The sequence below is a fragment of the Papio anubis genome, chromosome 6 (assembly GCF_008728515.1).
Source record: "Papio anubis isolate 15944 chromosome 6, Panubis1.0, whole genome shotgun sequence".
Lineage (NCBI taxonomy): Eukaryota > Metazoa > Chordata > Mammalia > Primates > Cercopithecidae > Papio > Papio anubis.
The window spans coordinates 37,580,022-37,603,807 of record NC_044981.1 but is presented as its reverse complement, the minus strand read 5'-3'; the positions used below and the strand labels follow the sequence as shown (position 1 = coordinate 37,603,807).

At 51.8% G+C, this 23,786-nt stretch overlaps 1 protein-coding gene across 1 annotated transcript in view; it reads left to right on the top strand.

The window, feature by feature from the left end:
• The first annotated feature begins 1,047 nt into the window (after nucleotides 1-1,047).
• The window catches only part of KCNK5 (potassium two pore domain channel subfamily K member 5), a 40,332-nt gene continuing 17,593 nt past the window's right edge, over nucleotides 1,048-23,786 (top strand). Inside the window, exon 1 of the mRNA XM_003897564.4 lies at nucleotides 1,048-1,783. Coding sequence (XP_003897613.1) covers nucleotides 1,598-1,783 — 186 coding nt within the window. The 5' untranslated portion in view covers nucleotides 1,048-1,597. The remainder of the gene's footprint in view (nucleotides 1,784-23,786) is intronic.

Sequence of the window (23,786 nt, the reverse complement as noted above, 5' to 3'; positions counted from 1 at the left end):
TTCCCCTTCTTCTCGCTGGAAAGAGAAGGCCTTGGCCAGGGGACAGAGCTCAGGGACTCTGGCCACTCCAGTACCTGCCCCTACAGAGGTCAGAGAACGGCAGGGCTAGCCCCTGGTACAGAGCGCTGAAAGGAGGGTTCCCCTCCAACTTCTGACTGGTGCTGGTTGAGAGACTGAACAAACTAACCCACTGAGTTTGTTTCCTCACCGCAAAGTGGGTCGAATGCGGTCTGCTTATGATGCATGGAAGGGATGCAGTACTCCCTGGGGTTTACAAGAACTCACAGAATGGCAGCAAGGCGAGTTAGAAATATCCTGGGCGCCTGTTTTTAGCAAATTCATTCACTCCTTCATTGCACACATGGTTATTGAGTGTCTGCTATGTATGTAACAAGCACTGTGGATACATCATTACACAAGACAGATTCTCCATCTCCCCAGCAGACATTTCCGTGGGGGGGGGGGGGGGGGGGGGAGGGAGCACAGTACAGAGTAAACAATAAATAGTTAAATAATATAGCAGAGGGAATTTAGTGCTAGGAAGAACATAAAGGGAAGGGAGGGGAGGGGAAGGGAAGGGAAGGGAAGGGAGGCCAAGTGTGTCCCGTAGAGTTACTGTGTATTGGGGGGGGCGCACAGGGGTGCCACGAATTGAGCTGCCTGCTCCTTCCAGATGCAAGGTTCTCACCTGGGTAGGTGAGAACGGGGTGAGACGGAGGAATCACGAGTGGGTGGCTGGATTAGTTCCTGATGTCCTCTGACTCCCTACAATTTCTTCAGCCCCGTTCTAACCCCCTTCCTCAGGCTTATAGGAAAGTGTGTGGAAGAGAGACACGGAGAGACTGAGCATAAGACTTTTTTGGAAGAAACATCAGTAAACGAAAATAGAATTACAATAAAAATAACGAAAGCAATAAACTCTTGACCTCAGTCACAATCATTTTAGTTAACACGCCAGCTCTAATAACAAACACGAGACCGCAACCCCTCGGGCACCGCGGGGCGTGCAGGTCTGGGCGGGCGGCGCAGCCTCCCCTGGCGGCTGACCCCGGGAACGCCGGGAGAGCGGAGCCTCTTCCAGCGCTCACTTCGCGCTGGCTCCTGCGCTCGCCTGGCTGCTGGCGCGGGGAAGGGGCGGGGCCTGCCTGGGCTCCTCCCGGGTCGGAGCCCGGAGCCGGAGGGGGGCAGAGCGCGCCGGGCGCTGGTTAAAGAGGCGCGCGGAGGCGGGAGCGGCTCATACAGCTAGTGGAGCGCGGAGGAGCGGCGCGTGGAGAAGCGATCCACGTGTCTGCCCAGAGTCAAGTCCGGTGTTCCTCCCGTTCCTTACGCATCCGCGGTCCAGGGCGCCCCTTCAGCCCCCCTGGTTTTCGCCCACCCCGGGCCTCGTGAGTGGGGCCCCACGCAGCTCCCCGCGCTCCGTTGGCCAACTTGGCCGAGAAACTTTGTCCGGAGAGCGGTGCTTGCGGGGGGGAGTACCGGGCACTGCGCATGCGGAGCTCCAAATTCAAACAGCTGTTTTCAGAGGCTGGCGGGCGGGCGGACTGGGAGCAGCTGGGGCTAGGAGAGGCTTTCTCTAGGAGGCGGCTGCTGGGGAGCCATGGTGGACCGGGGCCCTCTGCTTACCTCGGCCATCATCTTCTACCTGGCCATCGGGGCGGCGATCTTCGAAGTGCTGGAGGAGCCACACTGGAAGGAGGCCAAGAAAAACTACTACACACAGAAGCTGCATCTGCTCAAGGAGTTCCCGTGCCTGGGTCAGGAGGGCCTGGACAAGATCCTAGAGGTCAGTCGCCGCCTGTACCCCCATATACATCTGAAGCTGGCTTGAACTTTAGGGGGCGCTGAAAGGAAGACCCCTTCACAGCTTTGGGTGACCCTCAGTCCCTGTGGAAGGTCCAGGGGGTGATGAGAGAGCATGTCTCATCATGGATCAGGCTTCAAGGATCCGTCGTTCACCCGAGGGACATGGGGGTCCCCCAAGCGCGGAGACTCTTTGGAACTTAGTTTGGCCGGAGATAAATTGGAGTTGATTCCCGGGTGAACTGGGCTCCATAGTGTTTCAGTATGGGTGTGACGGTACCTCCCTCCTTGGAAAGAGGCTGTGGGGCGGATAAAGGCGTTTATCTTTCCCTGGAGACGCTCCCGGAGTCTGGGAGTCAAGCCTGGTGCCATCCCCTCGTGTCTTCACCTCCCCGCTCCAGGGCCAGTGCCAAGCCTGCTAGGCTTTTCTTAAGAAACGTGAACCCGGCAGAGCGGCGGGAGGGTCCCCCAGCCTGAGCCTGGGCAAAGTCTTCCCGCCCCCAGCAGGGTTCCGGAGAGGAGCTGGGGGCTCTGTGGGGCCCGAATCCACGGGATGAGGGGTGGTGCCTGGAATGCTGGGGACGCGCTCAGGCTTCCGGGAAGGCTTATCTCGCGGAGACATCCTTCAAGGGCTTGAAGTAAAACTTTGTGAAAGTAGCAGGTTGCACAAACGAATAATACCCGGGTAGTCCCTTTGAGAGTGGGGAGGAGAGAGTGTGCGGAATTGGGGTGGGTGGGGGACTTCCCTCCGTGCTGGCATTGGGAACCGCTTATCTTCTGGTGCACAGCCCAATGGGTGACATTGACCTCACTTAGGATAAAAGGGCTGCCTATCCTGGCTGAGACTTTGGGGCCAATTTGGGGACCGAGGCCCTCTACCCCAGTTTCTCGAGGGCTCAGCTTCATCCACCAACTCTTCTTGGCCTGCTCTCCGGGTGCAGGGAATGACCAGGACCTGGGTGAAAGTTCTAGATTGCAGCAGGTGGGGAGTGGGGTAGATTGTCCAAGGTGTTCTATTGCTCTCAGGGTGAAAGATGCCAGAAAGGAGGTCTGATGAGCAACGTTTAGTCTACAGCGGCACCCCAATACTTTATGCCTATCTAATTGTCGCTCATTTTCCAGCCTCTGTTTCCCCATGTGAGAAATAGGAATGAGCCCATCCTCCTCATTCCTTATTTCTGCCGTGCACTTTTAGGTTGGAAGCATTTGGAAAACATCAAAACCTTGTCCCCAGATCGATGGGCATCATACAGATGAGCATATAGGTGTTTGCTGGCAGCAGTGTGTGGGGAGACTTGTCCTCTGAGGGGTCCCGTGGAAGGGGAGGTTTAGTCCAGTAGGCTTAGTGTTGGGTTTTAGTGGAGAATCTCTTGCCCTGTAGCAGTTTCCCGGGTAGAGGCAGTTGGGAGGTGATGGTGGGGAGGATAAGCTAAAGCAGGTGGTTGGTTGGTTTACCTCCTAGCGGCAGGAGTCCTGGCATGAAGAGTCTACACGGCTTCCTTCTGAGGGGCATCTACCCTGGGGGGGGTGTTATGGGGAGGGGGTCACTTTATGATTTCCCTTGAGGAAACAATTCCTCTAGAGAACAAGTTTTTGTTTAGTTTGTTACAGGGCTTTGTTTAGAGGGGGAAGAGGGCAGGCAAGGATGATAAAGCCTGGAGCTGCCCTCGAAGTGTTTCCCTCTAAGCTGTTGCTCCAGCACTGCAGGGGAAGGAAGGAAAGAATTCAAGGCTAAATGTGGGAAAATAAACTTCAAAACACAAGGAGAAGGGAAAGGCGGGGGCCGGGTGGTGGTGGGGTGGGTCCAGGGGTTAGGCAGCCGGGTGCAGCTGGTGGTCATAGTTTTGGAGGCTAGATGGCTTCTTAAGGTATTTGAACAAACAAAATGCCTCTTATTTAGCGATCCTGTTAAATCTGTCAACATTTACCTCCCCCCCCCCAAAAAAAAGTAATGGGCAGGTAATTTTTAGAAAAAGGATTTCGGCATCAAGCCAGTCTGCTTTGGAGATGATTATAGATTAGTTCTTGAACAAGGACAGCCCTGTCCTCAACCCCGGCCAAAAAAACTCCCAAACCAACCCCAACTGGGTGAGTCCCCTCCCATCATAGGAAAAACCCAAGAAATGAAAATGGACAAGTGGAAGCATTTGCTGGCATCAGTTTTAATCTGCAGAAATCTGCCTTGCTCTGCTTTCTTGTGACTTGGGGTACTGCCTCAGGCCTCAGGATATTGGTTTGAGGAAAAAGGAAAACTCAAAAATCTTCTTTCCCATCTGGCTGCTTGGGCATTTTCCACCTGAGGCTCTGTGTTTTAGCTGGTTCTGAATCACCTTGGAATCATGAAGGAGCCCCTAGCTAGGAATTCCTGGGGTAGGACAAAGATTGTTGGAAGAGATGGGGTGCAGTCTGGGTTGGGATTTCTCTTACCCTGGAAGTTGTGTGTGCTCTTTCAAATGTGTGAGAAAGGGAGTTAAGTCACCTTTCTTTAGAAATACCCGCCGAATGTCAGGTTCTTCCTTCCCTCCGCTGTGGTTGAAGTGAGGTGCAGACTGACTTTCAAGTGCTCAGTGACCCGCCAGCCTGGGGCCACGTGATCATCCTCTTTCCTGCCTTCAGAACCATCTCGAACCCCTGCTCTCAAGCAAGATCTTTGGTGACTCATTCTCCAAACCTCTTCCTAAATTGCAGAAACTCTCACAAGGGAAGTTAACATTTACAGCAAACCTACTCTGTGTTGGGCATTGTGGGTGCTGTTATCCTCATTTTATGAGAGAGGGCACAGGCTGGTTTTGCTATCTGGCTTGGCCATTTACCCATCAAGCCATGTAACTTAACTTTGCCTTCCTTTCCTCATCTGCAAAATGAGTGTTTGGTGAGGCTCCAATAAAGTAGAAACATTAGGCAAGATGTCTATAAAAAGTGAACAGGTCTCCTGACCCTAGCATTTATTGAGGAAGGCAGCTTTACCTACCTGCCTTATTTCAGGTACTCTTTACAGTATGTATTCAAGTAAGCAAGCTGAAGCCCAGAGAAGATAGAGTGGCCACAGGGACACCACAGGAGGCACAGCCCGTGGGGCGGGACGGGGAGGGGGAATGACCAGGCAGTCTGCCCCAGGAGCTTGCACCTCCCTCTTGGGCCTGTGAAGATTGTTGCTCTGTGACTGAGCTTAGGAAATTGGTTCAGCTGGACGCTGATCTGCTGGAAAATTCTATTTTCTATTTCCCCTAGCACAGGGAATGGCATACAGGCGTCTCCTGTGTTGTTGCCTGGCTGACCCGGCCTCTGTTACTGAAGTAATGTATCAGTCCACCCCTCTGCACTTCTCATTTCAGAAGCCCCCAACCCCCACCCCACCGAAAAACAGTGGGGGTGGGACTGAAGGGGAGGAGTGACAGCCCTTCTCAGCCTTCTGCCTCTGGTGGGCAGTGATCAGAAACAGGAAGGATTTGAGAGCCACCATGCGCCAGACCACTTTGAATAAGCATTTTATATACATTCTTATTTTAATTTAATCTTGAAGACCACCCCATAAATGAGGAAAATTAGGGGAAAAGGTGATGTAACTTGTCTGGGATCACATAGAGCAGAGTCAGGTTTCAAATCTAAGTTTCATGTTTCAAAGTACATGGAAATTAGCAAGCATTTATTAAGCATCCACCATGTGCCAGACACTGGGCAAGACTCTCAGAATACAAAGAATTAGGCTGGGCTCGGAGCTGCTGGACAAAAGGATACATAAACCCACTGGGAACAAGACTGTGGGTGTGGGCTACGGCAGAGGTTTTCAGGAGGTCACTTACCGAGGGGCTGGTCCAGCCTGAGGGGTTAGGGAGGGCTCTCAGGAGATGATCTCAAGCCAGAGTGGGGTCTTGGATTAGAAAGAGCAGCTAGGAACCTGGGAGGTCAAAGCTGCAGTTAGCCTGGCTTGCACCACTGCACTCCAGCCTGGGCGACAGAGCAAGACCTTGTCTCAAAAAAGAAAGAAAGAAGAAAAAAAAAAAACCTAACTGGGAAAGGAAGGGAGAAGAGACTCCTGACAGAAGACGGAGACTGGCCCTTTCTCCTAGCCTGGGGAAGGCAGACTGTGGGCTTCTTGCTGTGGCTCTAGAGAGTCCCTTGTCTCCTGGGGGTGGAGTAGGGTTGCCCTAGGTCCTGCCCTCTGTCTAGCATCCCAGACCAAAGTCCAGGTTTCGCTTGACTGCTCATATAGCTGACCTGTTCCCGGAAGCCTCTTGGATCCTACTGGCCTCCTTCCTTCCTAAGCTCCAAAGTGCTTTCTTGTGTTCTAAGGTTTTCCACATGTACCTCCTTTCATTTTCTGAACCCTTTGGACTGGTCTATACACACTCCAGTCCAAAGTAGTAAGGCTAGTTCCAATTTTGAGGTTCTGACACTCTTTTAACACCAATCCTGCTCCCCAGATTTGAAAAATAAAAACATGGAATATATGACAAAATTACATGTGACCGAAATATTTAGAATGGGGTATGCTGAATTTTTTGGAAAGCTGAGGGTTACTATGAACACCCTCTTTGTCTCAAGCCTTGTTGGAAATTGTAAAATGCACTGGTCCACTTCACTGCCTTTGTAAGTAAAGGGAACACAATAGCTCTTTTGGTTAGAGAGGATCTTGGAGGCCTCCACATCCTTGGGTCCGAGCTTGAGTTCTTACTGGCTAGAACTGCAGAAGTGGAAAGTGGATAAGCTGGTTTTTTGAGAGGAAATGGAAGAGGTCCCTTCCTAATGGCTTGTTTCTTATTTATGTTCCACTCGAAAGTTGAGGACAGCCAAAAAAAAAGCCTTAGTCTGCCTTAGTTAACTGCTCTGGTCAGAGTTTTTTAACAGTGAAAGTGAATGTTTATTAAATTGCTTTGAGAGTTTTACTAGAACCCTTAGGATGATTACAGATGGCACAGTAGTAGAGAATGATGGAGGGCAGAAATTAGCAAGTGTTGAAAGTTTCCAGTGGGGGTGGGGGATGCAAAGGAGGTGATGATTGTTGCTTTTAAATATTTTCCTGGGGTTTTGCCCTATTTATAGTCTGGCGTTTAAAAGAAACACAATCCCCCGGTTTTGGATGTTGTGCTTGACTGGCCCTGACCTCGGGCCAAAGGCTTTTATCTTGAACTTGGCTGTTTGCTGGCAGATTGGGCTCAGCCTCTGAACTGTGTGTGTGGTTGGTGGTGGTGGGAAGAGGGAGAGAAGTGCAAAGTTTTGGGGAGCAGAGGAGCCAGACCCCTGAGTGGAGCCTCCAAGACAGTCTTTGTCCAAATTGGGATGCTGTATTTGCATGGTGCTGCAAGAACCAGTTGGCCAGAACTGGGGTGGTACAGAGAAGTGAGGTAGGAGACCATAGGAAAGCACACGAAATAGGTTTGCCTCCTTCCAATATTCCTTTTAGGGATTGGAGAAGATGGAAGCAAATCTCTTTGAAATTTCGTTGAGTCCCCAGGGACCTCTGGAATAATGCAGAAGAACCCTTGCCTGTTCCGTTCTTCCCAAGGATGGCTGTACATGGAGACAGGATGTGCTGCCCTCGTTAGGGATCTTTCTCCAGCTGCCACTGCAGGGCCTTGGTGGTGTTGCTGAAGGAATCACCATCCAAGCAGTATGCCTGATGGTTGTGGGAGTGGCCTCTGAAGCCACACCGTAGTTTGCTTAGAGTAGTCTGTGGCACGTCGTAAATGCTAAGTGTTAGCTGCCATTTCTGCTACGCTCAGATATTCCTATGCTGCAATGGAGCAGTGTCTGCACAGGTGTTGTGGGCATCTCATTGGTATTACAAAGAATCAGGAAGATCTTCCTAGAATAGAATGTCAACTGAATTTTTTAAATGCAAAAAACACAGAAACGTATAATTTACCATGTTAGCCACGGTTAAAAGCCCAGCTCAGCAGTATTAAGTAAATTTACAGTTATGAAACAGATCTCCAGAACTTTTTCATTTTGCAACACTGAAATTATACCCCCTTCAACAACAATTCTTCTTCCCCCTCTCTACCCAGCCCCTGGTAACCACCATTCTACTTTCTGTTTCTGTGAACTTAACTACTTTAGATGTCTCCTAAGTGGAGTCATGTAGTCTTTCTTTTGCTTTGCACAGTGGTACAACCACTGTGAAAAATAGTATGGAGTTTCCTCAATTAAAAATAAAACTACTGAGTGATGCAGTGATCCTACTTCTGGGTGTGTATCAACCAAACTTCTAAAGAACTGGAAACGGGATGGGGATGGTGGCTGTCTCTTGCCCATAGCCCTTGAGGAGGTGTTCTGCAGGATGGACCCACCGGGCTGTAGCCACAGGCCAGGGAGGTGAGAGTCACATGACTAAGCTCTTCTGTGTTGCCAAGGAATTTGAACTCCATCAAAGTTTTGCATTTTTCAAGTAGGGGAGGGAACAACATTTCAGAAAGTTTCCTCCACAGCCATTTACAGCATAAAAGAAGTGGAACATTCTACTCTAACGACTTTTCTGTGGGCTGATGCCTTCACTCTGTGGGTGTTCTGATAAGGACACCCCCTCCTTCCTCTCTCCTGCTGATGTGATGTAGTGTGGGTTTTCCCAGAAAGCCCGTAGAGCCTGCAGCCCCCAGAAAAACCCACTGACCTTCACACTCTAGTTTGAGCCCCACTGGGAGGTCCAGGTCTGGGTCCCTGGCCCAGCCAAAGACATTCCCTCTCCCGTTTGGTGACCTTCCCAGATTGCATCTTCGCTGTCCCTTTATGTAGAAGTGGGGGTGGTGTGCTCCAGCTGTAGCTCTGTTCAGCTGCCTAAGGCCTCTAGGTTTCTGGTGAGCCGTTATCCCAATCTCTGGACCTCAGAGACCTGGATGCAGTGGAGTTGGAAACACAGAAGGGGCCCTGCCTACTGGCTATCCTTTCTGCGCTTGGTGAAGCCTCAGATATTGGAGAGTCGTTAACCCTCTGGAGCTCGGTGCAGCTGAGGAAAGATAATTGGGCTGCAGTGGTAAAATGAGAGGAAATAACAGTCCGGAGTGCTCAGTGGTGGGTTGTAGATGGAAGAGGCTGGAGAGATGGGCAAAGGTTGAAGGGGCTGGGGGGATTCATTTTCTGTTTTGTGAGGCCTGTAGCCAAACTCCTTGGCCTGTGGAAGACCTGGCTCCAAACAAAACACAGCCCCTGCCCTCAGGGGGCCCCTAACCTGGAGGAAGAATAGTAAGGAGCTGTTACCAGATTGATGTTGGTAAGTGCACCTGGGGGCTCCAGGTGTGCACCAGGGCAAGAGATGAATTTTTACTCCTGCACTTAGAAGAAGGCAGGCTTGAAGGGTGAGTGGCATGGGCAGTAGCCCTGTGAGCATTCTGTGGAGTGCCTACCAGGTGTCTCCTTGAACCAGTTCTGTGGGCTAGGTATTGCTATTCCCATTGGACAGGAAACCAGAGGCCAGGTGACTTGCCTAGGTCTACACTGCTGGGTAGAGGACTGAGATTCAATCCCCCTTGTTGACTCCGAGCCTTCGATCTTGTCCGTAAGTGGAGGTGGAGCCAGGGGCTGGGAGCGACAGGCTTGGGCAACCAATAGTTACAAGCACTTACATGGCCCCAGGCTGTGGGAGCCACCGATGTGCATCATCTCATTGTATCATGGCAGCCACCCTTTGCAGTAGGTGCCATGATCAGCTCGACCTCACAGTAGAAGCAACAGAATGGACCATAGAGGTTGAATAACTTGTCTGAGGCTGCATAGCTAGGAAGTGGAAGGACGAGGTTTTGAACCCAGAGCTCACACTATGAACTATTCTCTTCTGTGTGAGGCTACCTTGAAGGTGGGAAAAGCAGGGAGCAAAGCATAGATGCAAGAAAGTACAGGGCATATGTGGTGTCCTCAGAGTCTCAGGGTGCATGGCGCTAAGAGTTCAGGATACTGAGCTGTATGACCTCATTGAGCAAGTCATCTCATCTGCGAAATGGGGTAATAGTACAGTATGTCCCTCATGCCCATAGAATCTATGTTAACATGTTTGGCACAGGTAACAGGTGACCGGCTACGTATTAGCTGCTGTTCCTGTACCCAGTTCCTCTGTGTACTCTGTCCCTGACACCACCCTGCAGGACCCACCATGCAGTGAGCTCCTAATCTGGGGATGGGGACAAGGGAAGATGATAAAACCCATCAAGTTTCTCCTAGTGGAGTCAGTCACCCACTGTTTTCTATTTCCTGCAAATTAACCACCTAAAACTGTTGATGGTCAACACCTAAAAATAGGGATAGTTTCCTTCTTTCTCTGTTCTAGCAGGGCTCTGCTCAGTCCTGGCTTGTCCCAGGCCTTGGTTAAAACTATTCTGGAGAATTCCTGGGACCAGATGGTCTCACGGGTGTTCTCCCTGGCTGATGGTTACCCAGGGTCTGGGATCAGAGCTGGGCCCTCACTCGGGGCAGATACTACCCGCCTCCCCTCTCATCTTCGATTGGCTTTGAAATGTGCATTCTTTTTCCTCTCCTCCATCTAAATATTTGGGTTTCCTGCTGAAATATTTAGGCAGGGATGTGTACTTATGACTGTTGTCACCTCCCGTGCCCCACTGTAATCTGGCTGCAGCTGCTTCGCTGGGCCCCTCCTGTGAGCGGGGATGCTGGCCCCCTGAGTCTGGGAGAGAAGCTGTGCAGGGCAGCTGGTAGCAGGACCTGCTTTGCTCAGTGGTGTAGTCTCCAGTCCTATAGGGCTGCCAGGGGCCTTGTTGGCCACATTGGGTGGGGAGGACACAGCAGAGCCCCCTTCCATTTGTCCGAGTGCTTCCGTGCTTGGGGCTAGGGATAAGGAACCCTCATCTGACCTACTGTGTAGGAAAAAACTGATTCTAACCTGGGTTCTACTTTTACCTGTAAACTGGTTTATGCTGTGTGCCCCTGGCCAGATTTTCCCTCTCTGGACTCATCCATTCATTCAAAAAGGCTTAGAGTGCTTGTTAGGTCCAGCTAGACCGTTTGCAACCTTCGTGGGCAGTGGCCATGTCTTCCCGGCCCTGGGCCTGTGTTGCCACGCCTGGCTCTCAGGATGCTCAGTGAGTGTGTGGATTTCAGTCCTGCTCCGTTTGTTGTGTCCGTCTGTCCGGCACTGTGCTCAGCTCAGGGGGATGCCAAAAGCTGTGTGTCCCTTTTGGTTGGAAGTCTAGTCAGTGTAGCCAAGCCTCCTGCAAGGTCACAGCAGAGTGAATGAAGCCAGGTGCCCCAGACCCGGACTCTGGTCCTTGGTCTCACAGGCTCTAAGTCGTGGAAGGAGTAGGGGTGCCATTATTTTATTTTTATTATTATTTTTTGAAACAGAGTCTCACTCTGTTGCCCAGGCTGGAGTGGAACCTGGTTAAGGACCAGCATTCAAGTCACACCTGGGATTTAATACCACCTCTCTGCCTTTACAAAGTGTGAGGCCTTGAGCCCATTGCATCATCTGAAAATGGAACTAATTATACCCACCTTGCAAGAGGAAATGCCTGTAAGACTCACTCAGTGCAGCTTCCAGCTGGAGGCAGCCTTCAAGACCAGCTTATTATTATCCTCTCCCCTTTGATGGAGGGACTTTACAGAATAAACTGCTTTCCCTGCCTGAGTCTGTTTATCACCAGGAGCCCCCTCTTCTTCTTCCCCTACCCCCATCCCTTGTTCCATCAACTTTTCCCAAATTCCTTTCCCCTGTGAAATAAGGCCCAGGCAGCAGAGGTCAGCAAGAGCATATTGAGCAGGTCTGCCCTTGGTGCTGGAGGGGAGCCATGGTTTTTGCTTTCAAGGAACTTGAGACAGAGCAAACCATCCAGTTGCTCATTCAGCAGATCTTTTACTAAGCACATACTGTGTACCCAGACCTGTTGAAGGAATGCTCCAAGAGAATGAGCCCTGGTCCCTGCCTCTCTGTGGAAACCAGGAGGGCAAGTGGATGAGCTGGGGTGGGAGAAAAACCGCCTCCTGGCCCCTTCCTTGTGGAGACTTCTTTGATCTTCAGAGGCTTCTGAGAAGCGGAGTTGGCGGGGAGGCCCACAGCGTTTGCCGTGGAGAAGGGCAGCTCCCTAGCTGGGGGCACCTTTGGCATGACTGGAGCCTGCACCACTCCAGGGGGAAGGAGCAAAGTATTTGCGGGGTGTTGCCAGCAGCACCAGGTACACCACCCAGTCCTCTAAGACGCCTGCAGCTACACAGACTGTGCTCATGTGCACCCCAACCTGCCCTTACCACGGGTCTCTGCGGACCCATTCTTCTGAGACCTTCCTTCTATGACTTTGTGGGCCTGACTCTGGGAGGTCTGGCAGCCAAATGGATGCCATCCCCTTTGCTGGATGGGGACACCAAGGCCTGGTGAGGATTAGCTGGGGGCAGAACAATGTCTAGAACCAAGTTCAGCTTACTCTAACAGCACAGCCTACCCAGATCCAGGCCTTTCATCCCTGGGCCATTCTTACTTTATTTCTAATCCCTTTTAAAATGGCCTTTAGGCTGGGCACAGTGACTCACGCTTGTAATCCCAGCACTTTGGGAGGCCTGAGTGGGTGGATCAGGAGGTCAGGAGTTCAAGACCAGCCTGGCCAACACAGTGAAACCCTGTCTCTACTAAAAATACAAAAATGAGCTGGACGTGGTGGTGGGCACCTGAACTCCCAGCTACTCAGGAGACTGAGGCAGGAGAATCGCTTGAACCTGGGAGGCGGAGGTGGCAGTGAGCCGAAATTACGCCACTGCACTCTAGCCTGGGTGACAGAGCTAGACTCCGTCTCAAAAAAAAAAGGCCTTTAAGTTGAAAAAGCTCTTGATGGTATTTTGGGGTGCAGACTACTTCTACTTACACTAAACTGGCCTACCTGATTTCCTAACCTGCTCCAACACGCCCCTTCCTGTGATCTTGAGCAGCAGCTTCCCCTCCCACTAGTTTCCCAGATAAGAGGCAAAAGTTGAAATTGTGTTGAACCCCAGGCTGGGAAAGGAGGATGTTTTTCTGGGCCAGCCAGGGCCTCAGGCAGAAAGGATCTGATGCCTGCCTGCTCCCCAGGGAGTCTCTCCAGCCCTGGACTTTGCTCCTCCTGCGTCTGCACCTAAGGAGCTGTTGGCTGGTTTCTCCAGCCTGTCTTGGAGGTTGGCAGGGGGTGGCTCATGCTCTGGGCACCAGTCGTGGCAGCAAGTCATAAAATGTGAGGCCGAGGGAGCTTAGTGGTTATTTAACTGGCCTCCAGCCTCCTGAGTCAAGGCCCAGACCTTGGGAGGTTATGTAACTTGCCCAAGGTTACTCTGCTCACCAGGGGTGGGGGAAGTACAATAAAGGAGCAATTAGAGCTAAGTGGGGCAATTAGGGAAGGCTTCTTGGAAGCTGTGCCCCAAAGAAAGGTGATTGCCACATCTCCTAGTAGGGTTCCCATCAGATCACTGCCCCAGCAGTCAGGGATCCTGATAGTGAGATCGTGATCTCAAAACTCAGAAGACCCTCCAGCATCTCCTCTTTAGTTCTTAGACTAAACCAAAGCCCTGGCTGTGGCCCTGAGTGATTTGGACTCTCCAGCTTGTGTGTTCCTGCCTCTTTCTGGACCCCTGCCGTTGATCCCAGTCAGCCACACTACAGACAGGAAACTCCAGGGGCCAGCTTCCAACGGAGGAGATTCATTTTACACCCCTGCACACGAATAGTGTTTTTGTTTGTTTGTTTGTTTGTTTGTTTGAGACGGAGTCTCACTCTGCTGCCCAGGCTGGAGTGCAGTGGCCGGATCTCAGCTCACTGCAAGCTCCGCCTCCCGGGTTCACACCATTCTCCTGCCTCAGCCTCCCGAGTAGCTGGGACTACAGGCGCCCGTCACCGCGCCCAGCTAGTTTTTTGTATTTTTTAGTAGAGACGGGGTTTCACCATGTTAGCCAGGATGGTCTCGATCTCCTGACCTCGTGATCCGCCCGTCTCGGCCTCCCAAAGTGCTGGGATTACAGGCTTGAGCCACCGCGCCCGGCAGTGTTTGTTTGTTTTTTGAGATGGAGTTTTGCTCTTGTTGCCCAGGCTAGAGTACAATGGTAGGCTCACTGCAATCTCCGCCTCCCGGGTTTAAGAGATTCTCCCGCCTCAGCCTCCCAAGGAGTAGCTGGGATTACAGGCATGCACCACCACACCCAGCTAATTTTGTATTTTTAGTAGAGACAGGGTTTCTCCATGTTGGTCAGGCTGGTCTCGAACTCCCAACCTCAGGTGATCTGCATACCTTGGCCTCCCAAAGTGCTGGGATTACAGGCGTGAGCCACTGCACCTGGCAGTGAGTTTCAACTTTTACAAAGAACTTGACGTTCATATCCACTGATGACAGAAAGGACTTTGGGAGGTGGTAGCAAGGAGAGTCACACCAGCCCCGCATGTCAGCCATAATGGCAGCTGCCGTGGCCTACCTTGTCTCGATTTCCCAACAACGCTAAGTGACAGGCACTGTGGGGAACCTAATTTTGCAAGGCAACCGAGGCAGAGGGTAACTTAGTCGAGGTCACATAGCTAGTTAGTGGCTTGAACCCAGGCCCTCTGAGTCCAGAGCCAGAGCTTTGCAGTTGCCTCACGTAGAGGCTGTCGTGTCCTAAATTGCTGCCAGTCTTTCGAATCTTGCTAGGCTACAAGCTACTCCTTGAGACTGGGTTTTCCACAGACACCTCACTCTCAGCACCCAGGAGGTGCCCCGTGCATGTGTTAGCTGGCCCCTTTGCTGCCCGGCTCTGCACTCTTCAGTCTTCTGGGTTCTGACCCCAAAGTACTGCTGTTTCCTGACCACATCGACCATATATAGTTTTTTTGTTACATTTTGTTTTGAGGTGGAGTCTCACTCTGTCACCCAGGCTGGGGTGCAGTGGTACGATCTCAGCTCACTGCAACCTCCACCTCCCAGGTTCAAGTGATTCTCCAGGCTCAGCCTCCTGAGTAGCTGGGATTACAGGTGCGCACCACCACGTCTGGCAATTTTTTTTTTGTATTTTTAGTGGAGACACAGTTTCGCCATGTTGGCCAGGCCGGTCTCCAACTCCTGACCTCAGGTGATCTGGCCGCCTTGGCCTCCCAAGGTGCTGGGATTACAGGCGCGAGGCACCACGCCCAGCCCCATATATAGTTTTGTTTGACATTTTGGCTACATAAGTGGGTGCCACAGCTCAGAGGTGGGACTGTTAACTCAATCCCCAGCCCCTCCCCCACACCTATCCTGACAGCCCTAATAGGCCCCTGACTTTTGTTGAGTGCTTCTAACCCCTACTGCTTGACAGGTCTGTGGTCAGGGGACCCTGAGACTAAAACCCCCAAGGAAGAATCAGGTAGTGGAGATCTAATTGCCTCTTCGCTGTGTTTCTGTCTGACCTCCCAGTCAGCTAAACCCGTGCTGTGTCACATCCACCCGCTTTGTTTCCTAGGGTTAACCTCTAGCTGGACTCTGGTCTGCACCTTGGGAGGGTATTGCTTTAGTCTTGCCCACATGGTTTGGAACAGGTTATTCTGTAGCATGCCAAGGACCTCAGGGCGGGGCCCTTTATGGATGTTTACTTTGGCTTGGGTACCCTTTGTGTCTAATGCAAGGTTCCTGCTCCTCTCATGCCCCCGGTGCAGGAGGGAGGTAGGCACCTATTCACAGACTCTCTGGAGGAGAAAGACGTCCATCCCCTACCTTCACTATCACTCCTGTTCAAATAAAATTCTCACCTCCCGGGCAGTGGAATGCATCCTGACAGTGTTAGCTTTGGAAGGGTGCCCTTCTCTTCTCAGCATCCCTGCCCCCTTCGGAGCAGCGAGTGGAAGGGCTGCCTCTCGCCAAGGGGATAAGTGCTGAGTGGGCGAAGCGGGGCGAGCCGAGGCAGTAGTGTCTTGTCAGCACCCCCCGGCCTAGCAGGAAAAGGGAGGGTGTCCTGATTAACAGCTTTTCAACACCCCACCTCCCCCATCTCCCAGACTCTAGCCTCAGCCCTGCAATCCACCCAAATGCATGGCCCAGAGAGTTGCACTCACCCACAGTTGGGGGACTAGAAGACAGCTGAGTCCTGGGCCAGCTCTGCTGATTTGCTGTGTGTTTAGTCCAGGTCACTGCACCTCTCTGAGCTGAGCACGTGTTCAATAAGGCCAAAAACACTTAGTAAGTGCCAGCTGTATGCCCATTGCTGGATTAAGGTTGTGGGAATGAATTACTGGACATCATTTCTGCGTTTGAGGTTGGTGGGGCCATACCGTGGTGGGAGCAGGTCACCATGCAATGCATATTATGGATTGAGTTGGGGTGGGGCATATTGTGAGGGCCCGTGTGCTTCAAGGTAGAAAAGTTCCTCTAGGCTTGGGCTGTTTAGGTGGCTCCCCTGACCCTGGCGTGGGGGTTACCTCCTTTCTAGCTCCATTACCCTCTAGGCTCCTCTGCCCCGGGTCAGAGGACATTGCACGGGGGCTGTTGCCTGGTCTCCACCCTTCTCTCCCCTCCCTCCCTCCCTGCAAGCCCTGGGTTTGTACCTGATTGGATCCAAAACCTAGCACCAAGCATGAGGGTAATTATTAATGAATGTCCTGAACCATGAAGCCGTGTTTCTCTCTCTCATTTGGCCTCTCTCCCAACAGCCCCCAAACCCAGAGGCAGCACCGACAGAGCCCCCCTCTGCCCTTCAGCCGGGCCCACCTCCTGGGAAACAATCTGGAAAACTGTCACTAGCCCCTGCAGTGGGCGTCCTGCCGGGCCAGATTCTCCCCCAAGCCAACAGATGTGCTGGGTGCTAACCATACCCCTCTGCCCATCATCCATGCAGTGCCCTCCTAGCTGTGCTGACCATACCCCTCTGCCCATCATCCATGCAGTGCCCTCCTAGCTGGTCACACTCTGCTCTGTTTAGACAGGTCAATAGGTTGCCTGGTGAAAGCGTGTGTCAGCATTGCTCTGGGAGTATGTCTGTCTAAACCCAGGGCAGGCTCCCACAGCCGAGGCAGGTACTTTTGGGTCCTGTTCTAGAAAGTTCCTGTCACCACCAACCACACTGGAAATTCAGAGTTCACAGAACTGAGTTTTGGCACAGCCTCTCTTTTTGGAATGCTCTGAGACTGAAAGCTGCTGCATGTGGTCAAACCCTCTATCTCCACCTACCCAGTGTTGGGGTTATTGTGTACACATCTTTATTTTTTTTGAGACAGAGTCTCTCACTGTCACCCAGGCTGGAGTGCAGTGGTACGATCTCAGCTCACTGCAACCTCCACCTCCTGGGTTCACATGATTCTCCTGCCTCAGCCTCCCGAGTAGCTGGGATTACAGGCGCACACCGCCACACCTGGCTAATTTTTTTGTATTTTTAGTAGAAACAGGGTTTCACTATGTTGTCCAGACTGGTCTGGAACTTCTGACCTCGTGATCTGCCCACCTCAGCCTCCCAAAGTGCTGGGATTATAGGCATGAGCCACCACACCCGGCCTATGTATACATCTTAAAATTTTCCCTAGACTCTAAGCTGCCTGAGGCCAGCTTCCCACCTGTGTATACACACTCTTACACTCCTCTTCCCCACTGCTCTGCACACAATTTAATCGGTGCTTCCTGAATTGGTGGGCTCTGGCCTGTGGCATGGGAGACCCTTTGACAGGCTGGAATAGGGACCTGGTGCTTCCATTTGGTGTTTCTCAAAGTGGGCCTGAGGCATGAACCAGACTTCAAGTTATACAAAAGCGAGATGAGGGGGTGCGGAAAGCAGGGAGATGCAAGTTAAAGCGTGTGGTTCTCTCCGTTAGTATTGAGTCATAGAAACTCAATTTAAAAACAGAAGCCAGGCAGGGCTGAGCTGGGGAGACAGGATTATTGATGACTTTTTCTTTCTCTGCCTCTCACATTTTCTGTAATGTGCTCGTGTTGCTTTTATAACAAATAACTCAATTTTTTAAGGGATAAAATATATGCTTGTACCATTAGCCACTTCCACACTGGTTATTTTTAATGTATGAGGTATACAAACCTCTGGTTTTAGCAGAACATACTCTGAAAACCAGTATCACTTCTATAATCACTAAAAGTGTATAGCTGACCCTTCGTATCTGTGAGCTCCAAAGGACTGACTGTGGGACTTGAGCACTGCAGATATGGGTGTCCACAGGGGGTCTTGGAACCAATCCCCCCGCAAGGATACCAACCTGGATTGGTTCCTGGGGACTGTAGTGAACACCTGACTGGGAGATGCTCTGGTCCTAGTTCATTCATGTCTTTCAAGCCTAGTTCGTTCTTGTCTTTTGAGTCTTTAAATTTAGATAGCAGACTGCTAGCTTCCTGCACAGCAGTGCTGTGGAATGCTTTGAGGAGAAGGACAAGAGAAACTAGGTGAGCCTTTGGTCTGCAGACCAAGTTGGAGATAGGATACCAGGACAGAGAGTCACCGAGAAGAGAGTGTGGCAGGGCCAGAAACACCCATCCGGCTGTTCCCAGTGTTGATCCGTGTCCCACACAAAGGTGGTGTGGTCTGGGAGGGGAGTCCTGCAGAGGCCCATGGACGAGTGCAGCCTTGGACCCAGTGTGCTCTCAGCTCCACCCAGTCCCATGGGGGCCCAAGACTTGCCCTGTCCTTCAGATGAACGGAAAACACAAGCACAGGCAAGACTTGAAACAGCACAGGACTGTGTGTAATCCAAAGTCAGGAACGTGCTATGGACAGTGGCCCATGACATGGGTCATCCTGAGGGTCCCGGGGAGGCAGGCTCTGCCAAAGGAGGCTGCAGGTAGGATGTGCTTGATACAATCTTGGTACTAGTATGGTAGTCATTACCCACATGCCGCTATACAATTTTACCTTTTTGACTTGATATTACTAATCATTATGCCTGCTTACTTATATATTTTTTGAGACAGAATCTCTCTCACCCACGCTGGAGTGCAGTGTTGCCATCTTGGCTCACTGCTACCTCCGCTTCCTGGGTTCAAGCCATTCTCCTGCCTCAAGCCTCCTGAGTAGCTGGGATTACAGGCATGCACCACCACACCCGGCTAATTTTTGTATGTTTTGTAGGGACGGAGTTTCACCATGTTGGCTAGGCTGGTCTTGAACTCCTGACTTCAAGTGATCTGCGTACCTCAGCCTCCCAAAGTGCTGGGATTACAGGCCTGAGCCACCATGCCCAGGCTGCCTGCTTAATTACATTTTTTCTTTTCTTTTTTGAGACAGAGTTTTGCTCTCGTTGTCCAGGCTGGACTGCAATGGTATGATCTCAGCTCACCACAATGTCCATCTCCTGGGTTCAAGTGATTCTCCTGCCTCAGCCTCCAGAGTAGCTGGGACTATAGGCATTCGCCACCATGCCTGGCTAATTTTTGTATTTTTAGTAGAGATGGGGTTTCACCATGTTGGTCAGGCTGGTCTCGAACTCCTGACCTCATGTGATCCACCCACGTCGGCCTCCCAAAGTGCTAGGATTGTAGGTGTGAGCCACCGCGCCCAGCCTGCCTGCTTAATTTAAAATTAAAACTAATAAAATTCAATTTTAGTTCTCCAGTCACTGGCTCCATTTCCAGTGCTCAGTAGCCACAGGGGACCGCACAGATACAGAGCATTTCCATCATGGGAGAGTTCTCCTGGGCAGTGCTAGAGTATTGGGTCAGAAGCCGAGGTTTCTAATGCCACATCTGGCCTCCCTCTGTGCCTCGTCAGCTTTCGTTCCTGCTCTGGTCCTATCCACTGGAAAACTTGTAAGCACAGCCGAGGAGAGCGCACCCCCCGGACCAGCTGACAGAAAGCATGTAGTTTGTGCAAGCCGTGTGATTGCCTTGCCAGGTCAGTCCTCGTGGACTCAGATTGTTCAGCAGTGGCTCCCTAGGAGGTAGACCGGGCTGTAGAAAGAGAATCCTTTTTCATTGATCTCTGACTTGTTTCCTTATAGTCTCCAGATTCCTTCTAATGGCCTGCTCCAGCCCAGCCTCTCAGCCTCCCTACTCTGCAGGGAAGCACCAACTATCCCTCAGCCCTTATGGTTCATAATGTACACTGATCAGGTGATTTTACCAGCTAAGCAGGTATTTCTCTTCTTAAGGTGAAAACTATGTGTGTATCTTCTCACCACAAATCTAGAAAGAATGGAAGAAGGGGGTGGCTAAAATTTTCAGGAGTTTTCCAGGTTTTTTTTAGGGTCCATGGTGGGGGTTGCAGGCCAGGAAAGGTGGAATAGGGGAAGGGGAGGAGGGCCGAGCACTGTTTTTAGAGTGGGTGGAACAGCTGACTGGGAGATTGCTCTGGTTCCTTGTTCATTCATGTCTTTTGAGCCTCATTTCCATCTGTGTTTGGGCTTCTTGCCCTGCTTCATGCACCGTTACTTGGGCTTGAAAGGGGCATGGAGTGAGCCCCTGGAACTGTCCTGGCCTTGCTATTGGTTTGTTGGCTGCTTTCTCTGCCATCTTCTGCTGTCATGTACCTCTTTCCTGACTGCTGCCTGTCTATTGTTAAACTATGAGATTCTCCTGGGCAGGGTCTGTGTCTTGCACTTCCTTTATTTTGCCCAGTGCCTGGGCACATTGTTGGTGTTCAGCAAACACTTAATGAATCAGTTGACCCTGGTTTGAGCTGCATTGAGCAGCGGAAGTTTGTCCATGACTCTGGTCCCATCTTTGTTGAGTTAATAGGTTGGGTGGGTTGCCCTGTGCATGGGTCAGGGAGCTGGTGCCTGGCTAGATCTGGCATTTATGGCAGGTGTGCACAGCTACATTTTATGTGCCTCCAAAGAGGGACATGGCTCAAGGGTCCCTAGGGGGAGTGAAGGTGAAGAGAACCGCCTGTTCTACACCTTGCCCTCCTGTTCCCCTACCCTTCCTGGGAAGTAGCCAGGAGCCTAATTTTACACATGGCGAGAGGGCCAAGGGGCATGAAGAGTACAGGCTGCGTCCTGGCAGTCCACTGTTTGGACAGTTGTTTAGCTCTCAGCAGCCCAGGATGAAGGGCTCTTTTTCAGCAGGCTTGAGGGGAGATGGACCTCCCTGGGCAAGTCTGAGAAGTGGCTGCCCCTGTTACCACTCACTGAAAACCGTTCACAGGGGGACAGGATGCCGCTCCCTGTGTAAGACATAGAGCCTGCTCCCTGCCTGACTTAGAAACCTGGCACATTACTCTCCCTTCTTTCATTGTCCTCCCAGCCGCATACAGAGCACTCTTACCCCACAACCATGGTCATTTGTAAACACGAAGTTCATGCATCGAGAGCATCTCTAACTTGCCTGTGCACCTGCCTTCATGCTCTTCATCGAGCCTTTTGATCCATAACCTTGAGAATTGATGAGGAGGTGGCATCATTCCCATTTTACAGGTGAAGAAAGCACAGTCATGACTCCAGGCTAGGGAGGAGCCAGTGCTATACAGGCTTGTCTGTCAAATGTTCTTTCATTCCACCAGGAAGGCTGAGGCCTTGCCAGAGCCTGGTTGGGTGTTAGGGGTTAAACAGGCTTGGAAACGTCTGTGCTTAGAATCCCAGCCCTTGTGGAGCAGAGAAAGGATGTGTGTGTGTCTGAGGCGTGGCCTCGTTCCTTCTGCCCCTTGCATCTCACAATGGGGCTGTGTCTCAGACTGAAGAGTTTCCATTTCCTGTTGCCTGACTTCTCATCCTGGGCCCCGGGTTAGGGGAGTTGGAGGTTTTTCCAACCCTCTCCCCATCCCTCGCCTCAGCCTAGCCTCTCTGTACTAGGAGGGCCTGGCAGTACTTTTCCATACCTTCAGCACAAAATGGCTCTCTGTTTCTTAATCCCAGTCACGTCCCACGCCCCAGTTGGCTGGGGATGGATGGTTGGCGGGGGGAAATGCATACAGGGCAGAAGAGGCAGGACGACTGTGCCTGGCTGGCCTCTCCGCTTCTGGCATACCTGGGTAGTGAGGGCAGGGGTAGTGCATGGTCAGGGGACACCAGCCCCGTGTATAGGTTCCCTCTTCTTTCCCACACTATCTGGGGATCATCTTTGAACTGCAACCCTGTGGCTTCCAAATGGGGGCCTTGGTGGCCAGAGCCCCTAGGGTAACTGATGTGGCCTGAGATCTGAGTCAGGGAGCCTGAACTTTAGGGTAATACTCCTAAATACTCCTTTTGCTTTTCTATTTAGTTATTTTATGAGACTGAGTCTCGCTCTGTCACTCAGACTGGAGTACAGTGGTGTGATCTCGGCTCACTGCAACCTCCACCTCCCAGATTCAAGCAGTTCTCCCTGTTTCAGCCTCCTGAGTAGCTGGGACCACAGGCATGCACCACCACGCCCGGCTAATTTTTGCATTTTTAGTAGAGACGGGGTTGCACCATGTTGGTCAGGCTGGTCTCAAACTCCTGACCTCAGGTGATCCGCCCGCCTCAGCCTCCCAAAGTGCTGGGATTACAGGCATGAGCCACCGCTCCCAGCCTCCTTTTGCATTTTGCCCAGTGATTTTGAGGTTGTTGGGCATTGAGATCTTGCTCTTGTCTCTAATCATGACTCAGTCTTCTGGTGGGGTTTGCGTTCGGGATGTGGGGGTCATAATGGCAGAAAGCCCCCTCCCACCCTGCAAAGAATGCCATCCATCCCAAGATGTCTGTGCTGGTTTGCTGGTAGTTTCTTGTACAATTTATTCCAGAGAGGATGGAGGCCAGCTGTTGTCTGTCTCCAGACGCAGACTGAACCAAAGGAAATGGGCTTGGACTGCAGCCGGAGGGATTTAGGTTAGAGTCAGACAATAAGGAAGGATTTTGGGACAGGTGGTTGGCTCTCAGGAGGATCCTGCAGGGGGCTTTGAGAAGAAGGATGGGGGCAAGATCATGCTCAGAGGCCGTGGTGGATGAGCAAACCAGCTCCTCGAATGAGCTCCTTGGGGTCCCGGTTTGAGTGGGAAGGGGAATGTTGTGTATTAAGCAGGCAGGGAGCATACTTCATAGGGGGAGAGAAACCCAGCGGCCCCACCCCTGGTACAGGATTAATCCCATCTCCTGGTTCCTCATGGGCTTTTCTTTTTTAATTAATGAAGAGGTTTACAGTTTAACCACTTGATAATCTTAAATTATAATAAATGGGTAGCGTTAATCATCTCTTATCAGAACCTCAGCCCTCAAGGATGGCAGTTACTTATTACCCGAAGCTGCCAGCCACAGGCATGGGGTGGGGGAGGAGGGAAGAGCAGGTGAGGAGGCCCCTGGGTTGGGGAATTTGCTAGGTTTGTCAGGGGAATTCTGAGAGGCGAGAGGTGTGGTGGCATCAGCTCCAACTGTGTTCAAGGGTACAGATGTAACCTAGAGAGACAAATGTGGCACAGGGGTCAGAAGCCAGCTTCCTCCCAGGGAGGTAGGAGTCTGGCGGTATTGGCAGTGGTGAGCCTTGTCCTTAGAGCCCCCGGCAAGGGGGGCCAGGGCAGGCAGATGTGTCCAGGGGAACAGGACTGGCAGCCACCAGGACTAAGGAGCTTCATGGATCGGAGCATCCTTCCTTTCCGCTGCTGGGAGGGCAGGAAAGCAGCAGCATGCATGGGGAGAGCTGGGGCCATCAGGCCTTCAGACACCCAGACATCCCTCAGCTCCTCCCCACCCCTCCTCACCCACCTGCCTCCTTCCTCTGGAATTCTGATGGTTCCAGAGTCCGCAGGGGAACTGACTCACCAGGGCTAGAACCTTCCGGGGGCTTTGGGTTTGCAGACAGGTGGTGTAGGGAGGAGGCCCCAGGGCCTGGAAATGGTCATCAACCCGCACTGTACCTGCATCTGTCTGGGCTCCCTGCGTTCTCCAGTGGAGCCAGAGCCCACCGTCCTGCCTTGGAAGGCAGGCACACGTCTTGGAGACTCAGTCATTCATCTGGCAAATACTTGAGCACCTACTAGAGCTAGGCTCTGTTCTGTGATTAAGGAATGCATGAGTCTCTCCTTGTAGGGCTCGTGATCTATTTAGGGTAGATAACTAGGAAGCCAGAGAAACAGATGCCTAGTAGAATGTCAGGTAGTGATCAGTGCAGTGAGGTGAGGAGCGGGAGCGGGACTGAGGCTTAGTGTTTCAGGTGTCATGATCTCTTTGAGGAGGAGACATTGAGATGAAACTTGGTTGAAGTGAG